The sequence below is a fragment of the Malus sylvestris genome, chromosome 5 (genome assembly GCF_916048215.2).
Source record: "Malus sylvestris chromosome 5, drMalSylv7.2, whole genome shotgun sequence".
NCBI lineage: Eukaryota > Viridiplantae > Streptophyta > Magnoliopsida > Rosales > Rosaceae > Malus > Malus sylvestris.
Genome location: NC_062264.1, coordinates 5,083,961 through 5,092,207, shown reverse-complemented (window position 1 = coordinate 5,092,207; position 8,247 = coordinate 5,083,961). Strand labels below are relative to the sequence as shown.

The following is an 8,247-nucleotide window of genomic DNA, read 5'->3' as shown; positions in this document are numbered from 1 at the left end:
TGGCTTCCAGAAGAAGAACCAGCGGCTAAAGCGTCAAGTTTTGCGCCCTCCTCCCTCCATAGCCGTCGATTTCAAGTTCAAAGCTGAGAAATTCCAACTCAAAGGTGTGCGATTTCTTCATTTCATCAGCAATGGCAGCCTTTCTTTCGCTTTCAGTATGTCCTCTGTTTTTAGGGTTTTGTTTTTTCAGAAATTGAAAAACGCACCTTCTTTGATCACCGAACACGCTAGGCACATTGGGGTTTTCTCTTTTTTGTCCATGTTTCACGGAATCGCGTTCGTAACATTTCGATCATTAATTTTTGGGTTTTTTTTTTAAATTTAATTTTTAATCTTTAAAAGAAGAAGCAAACTTGCTCAACAATGGCGAAGATGGTTTCTGGTTTCAAGCAATCGGAGATGAATCAGTTTGATGGTTCCCTGCTGCAATTGAAGGGTCTTTTGGAGAAGATGGGTTCCGTTCGAATGTGCTTCAGAGCCAATTCCAGGAGATCCAGGACGGCATAACTCGGATCGGAACTCCCTCTGGATCCGATTCAAGGAGGAGGAACGGGAAAATGAGCTGGAAGTCGAACTTGTGAGCTTTGCCACGTGTCTTGCATTTGTTGGTGGGTACTATCAACTGTCAGTGCCACTTGGTGGTACTGTACCATCTAATAATTTCTCTGAAATTTGAAACTACATGGACGGAAATTAAACTTGGCTCAAATTTCAGGGGCCATTTAATAAATAAAGTAAAAAACTGAAGGTACTACGTAGATATTTTTGTATGTGATTCCAGCTTCAAAGAGAGACGGCAGGAGCGAAATTGTCTTTGAACTCTTACCTTTCAGGGGCCATTTAATAAATAAAGTAAAAAACTGAAGGTACTACGTAGAATCGCCGCCCTCCTCCACCCTACTCTGCATTTGATTCTTCGCCGGTAACTTTCTCTCTCTCTCTCTCTCTGATTTTCCAATCTTCTGTTTGGTTTCCGAGAAAATCGAAAAGAAAAAGTTTATGATTTGGGTTCAATGGAGTGGGTGTTTCTAGGTTCTGGGATTTTCCTATCTCTCGCAAGTTGACAATGTTACTTCCTATTTCGTGTTTTCGATTCTTTTATGCTGCTTTTAATCAGAAGTTAGAGCTTAATCACATTAAACGGGGTTAATCTGATTGCTTAATCACCATTTTGGTCATAGTATTAATTTTGTGATTTTGCAGATTATTAAGCATTGCATTCTTGATTAGCTGCTTCTTTTTATTCTTCGAATTTGCGGAAGTGCAATGCATGCTACAATAACATAATATACAAATAAGAAATAAAATATATCTAAATAGAACAATGAACATATTTGCTTAATCACCAGTAGGTACTTCCTGATTTCTCTCGTCTTCCGTACCGTAATTATACATATTTACTTATGTTTTTAATCCTCAAATTTTGTTTAGTTGTTCATGGAATCCAAGTTTGTTCCTTTTTATCATTTCGTTAAGAAACAGTGCGCAAGTTGCGTTTTGTGAGCTCAACTGTTCGTTTGAGTTCTGCTGGGAAATGGGTTTTAGTACAACACACCTCTAATGCAGTAACAGTGTTGTTCTGTGTGCTTCATTTCTCATGGTTTGTCGAAAAGGTTCTCCTTCTGAGAGATTTTTCCAAGTGCGGTGTATTCAAGTGGTACTTCACGTATCATAATACAAAGTGGCGGAAATGATAAATTTTTTTCATGTCCCTCCGCTTATATTATGACACGTGGAGCACCCACTTGAAACTACCCGGCACTGAGAAAATTTCTCGTTTTTTGAAGCACTGGATGTGTTTGATGAAATGCCTGACAGTGGGAATAGCTGGAAAAATACAGACTTGATCATTATGCATTCTATGGCTGATGGTTCATGAATCTTTTGCGTTTTTGAAGTTTAATAAGCTCAATTACATTTGAAGTTTCGGGCATTAAATTTGTTTTATAAGAAGGGGAGGGGAGCATGATTTTTGGGCAATGTTGCTGTAGATTCAGGAGTTTGGGATAAATTTTGTTTATTAACTAACAGGTCATATCGGTTTTATCAGAGAACTCGACAGTTGTACAGGGCTCTAGGATGGAGAAAACCAGTGGCAATATAGCAACCCGCTTGTTTTGGAGCATAGTTAGTTTTTTGAGGAGATGTCTCTTTCTTGTAATATCTATTCGTCCCATACCACGTCACATTGCCTTCATCATGGATGGAAACAGAAGATATGCTAAAAAGCGGAAGATGATGGATGGGGATGGACACAGGGTTGGGTTTTTGGCTCTTATGTCCATGCTCAAGTATTGTTTTGAGTTGGGTGTGACATATGTAACGGTATATGCGTTTAGTATTGAGAATTTCAAAAGGAATCCTGAAGAAGTTCAATCCTTGATGGACCTGATGCAGGAGAAGATCGAAGGGTTAATCAAAGAAGAAAGCATAGTGAATCAGTATGGAGTTAGGGTACATTTTATTGGGAACCTAAAGCTCTTGAGTGAACCTGTCAGGTCGGCAGCAGAGAGGGCTATGGCAGCCACGGCCAATAACTCCCGAGGAGTGCTGTCAATATGTATTGCGTACACTTCCACTGATGAGATTGTGCATGCTGTTCAAGAATCGTGTGAAGAAAAACTGGACGAGATTAGCTCGATGAATGCAAGTAAAGCTGGGTATGGTCTAACTAAACTTGGAGTTAATGAAGAGGATGAAAGGGAGAAGATTGTAAAATTGACAGATATTGAAAAACATATGTATATGGCGGTTGCACCAGACCCTGATGTTTTAATCCGTACTTCAGGTGAGACCCGGTTGAGCAATTTTCTTTTGTGGCAGAGTGCGTTCTGTTATTTGTACTCTCCCTCGGTGCTCTGGCCTGAGATTGGTTTCCGTCATGTTGTTTGGGCGGTCTTGAAATTTCAGTCTAACTATTTTTATCTTGAACGCAAAAGGAAACAGTCATAACTTTGTCTGAGTGATGTGTTGTTGCCTTTGGTCTAAAATGTTCTTGTTAATCTCTACTTGCTGCTAAACTACTGTTTTATGTAACAATATAGATTAACGCAGGCTGGTACCATTTACCATTCCTTTGGATGGTACTTTTACAGTTTACATTCTCATGTAAACGTCATTCTGTTGTACTGTAAGAATAAACTGTGGACATGGTAAAATAAATTTGGTATGTGATAGATTGATTTGCATAGTTGACATTTTAAGCAAAGTACTGATTGTTATATGCTAACTAACCTGCATGAAATCTGTGAAGTTCAGAGAGTTTTGAAAAGGATTTTGCCTTGAATTACTGTTGTTATTTCTCAATAAATATAATAAGACTAGATTCATATTCGGGAAGTCAAATTAAGATTTGATAGCATCGTAATAGACTTTAAAATCATAGGGTAGTCAATAGGATTTTAAAACGCTTTGACTCCAAACGTCATCAATGACTACTTCCAATCCAAATGTTTACTTATAAAGACAAGATCACTATGATTTACTTGTTCATCTCTTTTATGTAATTTTTATGTAGTCATGTTAAATTACTTAGTTGATGTTTTCAACTGACGCGCTTTGACGGATACGCACTGGGCAGGTTTGTTACGAGTCTTAAACTGGATTAGCATTCCTTATTACGTTTGGTGCTCATGATTGGATTCGACTGGACCCTATAACTCTCACTCTATCGCTTTCATTCCTACCATTTTGTGGCAACCACAAAATCCCAATGACAAACACAAACCATACCAAAAACAAAAAAAATTCAAACATCGCCATCCCATAGGACCCGGCTTCTCTGCCCTCCCAGTTCCCATACACTCTCATCCCTTTCTATTTTGTGCAGTCACGGTTAAGTCACGTCTGTTAAAATTAAAGTGGTTTTCCTAGAATGACTTCTCACATACCCAACAACTTATATTAATTCCTTAATTGTGGCTGTCTTGGGAATCCGCATGTTTTCATGGTGCAGTGGCACTCCTTTATGTTTTGGTGTTCCTTCTAGACAATAGTTTTCAATTGCATTGATAACTAGCTGCTGCTTATCCTTTTGAGTTAGTTTTTCATCTTTCCTTTAGATTGTATTGTTCATGCTCTTGGTGAGAGTGTTGTAACTTGTAAGCTTATTTCCTTGTTAGTGAAAGTTGATTCAGCTTCGTTGAGTTCCATTCTTTCTCTTTACTGTTGGTTTAAGTCTTGGGCTAGTGTGGAGTTTGCACTAACTGAGAAGCAATACTCTGGAGTTTGGAATATTGTCTTTCTCTACATGGTACCAGAGCTACAAGGGAGGTAGCTTCTGTTGTCAAGTTTCCTCTAGTAAAGAAAGATTGTGATACTCAAAGATGGACTCAAACCGAAGCTCTGGATTAGGTATTGATTTATTGACTCAGTCAAATTTCAAGGTATGGAAATCTTGTATGGAATCCTATCTCTTGGGTGAAGATTTATGGGAGGTTGTTGGTGGAGATGAAACTGCCACTCCAACAAATACACAAGAAATTCCAGACGCCTTGAAGAAGTGGAAGGTGAGGAATGCTAAGGCTGAATTTGCCTTGAAGAAATCCATTTCTCGCGAGCTGTTTGAACACATCACAGATTGCAAATCCGCCAATGCGATATGGACAACTCTTGATGGCTTATTCAACAAAAAGAATGAAGGAAGGCTGCAATTGCTGGAGAATGATCTAGCAAATTTAACCCAAGGTGATCTATCTATTTCTCAGTTCTTCTTGAAGGCAAAAAATTTATGCTCCGAAATTTCGTCTCTTGATACGGAAGGACCAATGTCGGATGCACGAGTACGAAGGCATATTATCCGTGGGCTTAAACATGAATATGTTCCTTTTGTTACATCAATACAAGGATGGGCAAATCAACCGTCTTTGGTAGAGCTAGAAAATCTTCTAGCCTCTCAAGAGTCTTTGGCTAGACAAATGGCTAGTTGCTCTGTGTTATCTTCAAATGGTGATGGAAGTGCCCTGTTTACTAGAAAAAAGAAGTTTGAAAAGAAAAAAATCTACCAGCCCCGTGATTCCAACTACCGAAAAGACGAGAAGAAGGAAAGATTTACCAATGAAGATGTGAATAAGCAATGCCATCGCTGTGGGAAAATGGGGCATATACGTAAAAATTGTAATGTGAAGATGCAAGGGGGGAACATGGCTAAATTGAAAGAACCAAAGAGTGAGGAAAATTGGGGGAAGTGCCTTGTGGCTGAAACTACCAATATAGATGCTTTGGCCTCAATCAATTTCAAAGAAGATTGGATTGTTGATTCTGGTTGCAGCCATCATCTCACAGGCAATGAGTCCATGTTCTCTTCCTTCCGAAAATATGAAGGAAACGATGCCATTGTCACAGCAGATGATTCTGTTCACCCAGTTAAAAAGGAGGGAGTTGTTACAATTGACAACGGCGATGATCGCATTACACTGAATAGTGTTTTTCAAGTACCGGGTATGAAGAAAAATCTGTTTTCGGTGGCAAATACGGTTGATACAGGTACATATGTTCTCTTTGGACCTGAAAATGTGAAGTTCTTACGAAATTTGAAAAGCATAGATGCTGATGTTGTTCATACTGGTAGAAGAGTTAAAGATGTGTTTACTTTATCAGCTACATCTAGTTCTTATGTTGATAACATGAGTAAAAATGATAGTCCTACACTTTGGCATGCTAGATTGGGGCATTTGAGCATGGATAAGTTAAAGGCTATGGTGCTGAAAAATTTGGTTGATGGGTTGCCAAAGATAAACTCATTTGCTTGTGATAAAGTTTGTGAAGGTTGTCAATTTGGGAAGGCACATCGTCTTCCATTTCACAAATCTGATTCAAGAAGCAAGGTTTCTTTGGAATTGGTTCATAGTGATCTTATGGGACCAACCACTACACCTTCTTACACAGGTTGTAGGTATATGCTTCTTTTTGTAGATGACTTTACAAGATTTACTTGGGTATATTTTGTGAAGGAAAAATCAGAGGTCTTCTCCAAGTTTCAAGAATTCAAAGTAAATGTTGAAGGGGTTCTTGAAAGGAAAATCAAGTGTCTCCGCACTGATAATGGTGGAGAATTGACTTCATCCGAATTCGTTAAATTTTGCATGGAGCATGGTATTCGTAAGCAGCTCACTTGTGCTTACACGCCGCAACAAAATGGTGTGGCGGAAAGGAAGATTAGGCATTTGGTGGAGACTTGCAAGAGCTGGTTATTTGCAAAGAATTTACCGAAGGCCTTATGGGCAGAAGGTATGGCTTGTGCAACATATGTGATTAATCGAGTTCCTCTTAGTCCAATTGATTTGATGTCTCCATATGAGAAATTGGCTGGTGAAAAACCAAATGTCAAGCACTTCAAAGTTTTTGGTTCCATTTGCTATGTTCATATACCAGATGCTCAAAGGACCAAGCTAGATGCAAAAGCAAAAAAATGCATTTTCGTTGGTTACGATGAAAGGAAAAAGGGTTGGAAGTGCATGGAACCTGATACTCACAAAATTACAGTTTCAAGGGATGTTGTTTTTGATGAGATTTCCTCTTATTTTGACAAGAAAGATGCTTCCGTTGAAACCGGGTTGGTGGAGTCTTTGCCTATTCCATTAGTGAATGAAATCAGCCTCTCATCATATGACCAGACATGTGAAGAAACTGTGACTCAAGATGATTCTTTTATGAGGGAGCATGCAAATGGGGGAGCTGAGACTTGTCATGTTGAAACTGAAGGCAGCGAGGAACTTGTAGATGAACCATCTCTTAGAAGATCCCAAAGAACAATTGTGAAGCCATCTCGTTTTAAAGATTTTGTTAGTCTTTACTCTTGTCTTCTTGCTGGACCATTTGATGATAATGAGCCATCTTGCTTTGATGAAGCTCATGGAAAAAAGGAATGGGATGGAGCTATGGATTTGGAGATGAATGCTCTAATAAAAAATGAGACTTGGGATCTTGTTCCAAAACCCCAAGGTGCAGATCCAGTGACATGCAAATGGGTTTATAAAATAAAGCGGAAAGCAGATGGAAGTATTGACAGGTTTAAAGCAAGACTTGTTGCCCGCGGTTTCTCTCAAAAATATGGGGAAAATTATGAAGAAACTTTTAGCCCTGTTGCAAAGTTAACTTCAGTCCGAATTATGATATTATTAGCAGCTTGTAGAGGATGGAAATTATGGCAGCTCGACGTCAAAAATGCATTCTTGTATGGCGAGATTGACAAAGAGATATATATGGTACAACCACCTGGGTATGTATCACAAGAGCATCCAAATTTTGTTTGCAAGCTTAAGAAAGCGCTTTACAGCTTGAAACAAGCTCCGAGAGCTTGGTATGGTAAGATTGCTGAATTCTTACTATTATGTGGTTATGTTGCTTCAGATTCTGATGCAAGCCTATTTGTCAAGCGGAATGAAAGCTCACACATTGTAGTTCTCTTGTATGTGGATGACATGATTGTGAGTGGCAATGATGAGCAGGGGCGGAGGGACCATAGGACCACAGTAGTCCTAGGCCCATCCTGCTTTTGTTTATAACTAAAAATTAGTACTACTTATTATTTTATTATTTTCAGTTAAATCATTCCTATTTCCTAGACAAACTATCCGGCCCTCTTTAAATATTTTAAGAATATCCGGTCCTCTTTAAATAACCCTAAAGCCTACCTATAACCTATTCCAACTTCCAACACTTCATCTTCCATTCATTTTCCCAATACTAAAAATTAGTATTTTATTATTCTCTAATTCTAGCCGACTGTTGCTCTGCTGCTAGTTTGAAAAAAATAGTCAGAACACTGCTTCTCTCAGTCTGATCCCTCCCGTGGTACACAAGCCATACACTGCTTCTCTCATCTATAGCATGTCACAGTCTTCAACCAGTCTATCAATCTATCAGTCTTCAATTTCCATGATCCTCAAGAGTATGAACTTCGAATCTCCATAGTTGTCATTTTCAATTTTTTTTTTACAATTTGCTAATTCATATATGTTGTCATCTACAATTGTAAATTAATTTAACAAATAATATTTTTTTTTGCAGATTAAAGAATTCAATTATTCCATCATTCCATAAAAAAGACATTGAAGTTTAGTTAATTGGTCAACAACCCAAAGTATGTATTTTACTCTCAATTCATGTTACAATTTTTTGTTTATAAATTATGATTAAATTGATGTCTTGCAATTTCTCTTAACTATTGCCTAATTTGTTTTAGTTTGTAAAATTAGCATATATGTTCATATTTCTTTTAATTTAAAGTTAGTGAGTCTATGTTTT

At 38.1% G+C, this 8,247-nt stretch overlaps 1 protein-coding gene across 5 annotated transcripts; it reads left to right on the top strand.

The window, feature by feature from the left end:
- Positions 1-3,190, top strand: LOC126620977 (dehydrodolichyl diphosphate synthase CPT3-like). 5 transcript variants are annotated; one of them, XM_050289317.1, is made up of 3 exons: positions 1-104; positions 343-922; positions 2,051-3,190. In XM_050289317.1, the coding sequence occupies exon 3, from the start codon at positions 2,080-2,082 to the stop codon at positions 2,950-2,952; it is 873 nt and encodes a 290-aa protein (XP_050145274.1). In that variant the 5' UTR covers positions 1-104; positions 343-922; positions 2,051-2,079; the 3' UTR covers positions 2,953-3,190. The 5 variants fall into 5 exon arrangements, with proteins under 5 accessions (XP_050145274.1, XP_050145276.1, XP_050145277.1 ...); XM_050289319.1 differs by having other exon boundaries at positions 22-155; XM_050289320.1 differs by having other exon boundaries at positions 25-104; positions 346-922.
- The last annotated feature ends 5,057 nt before the right edge of the window (positions 3,191-8,247 follow it).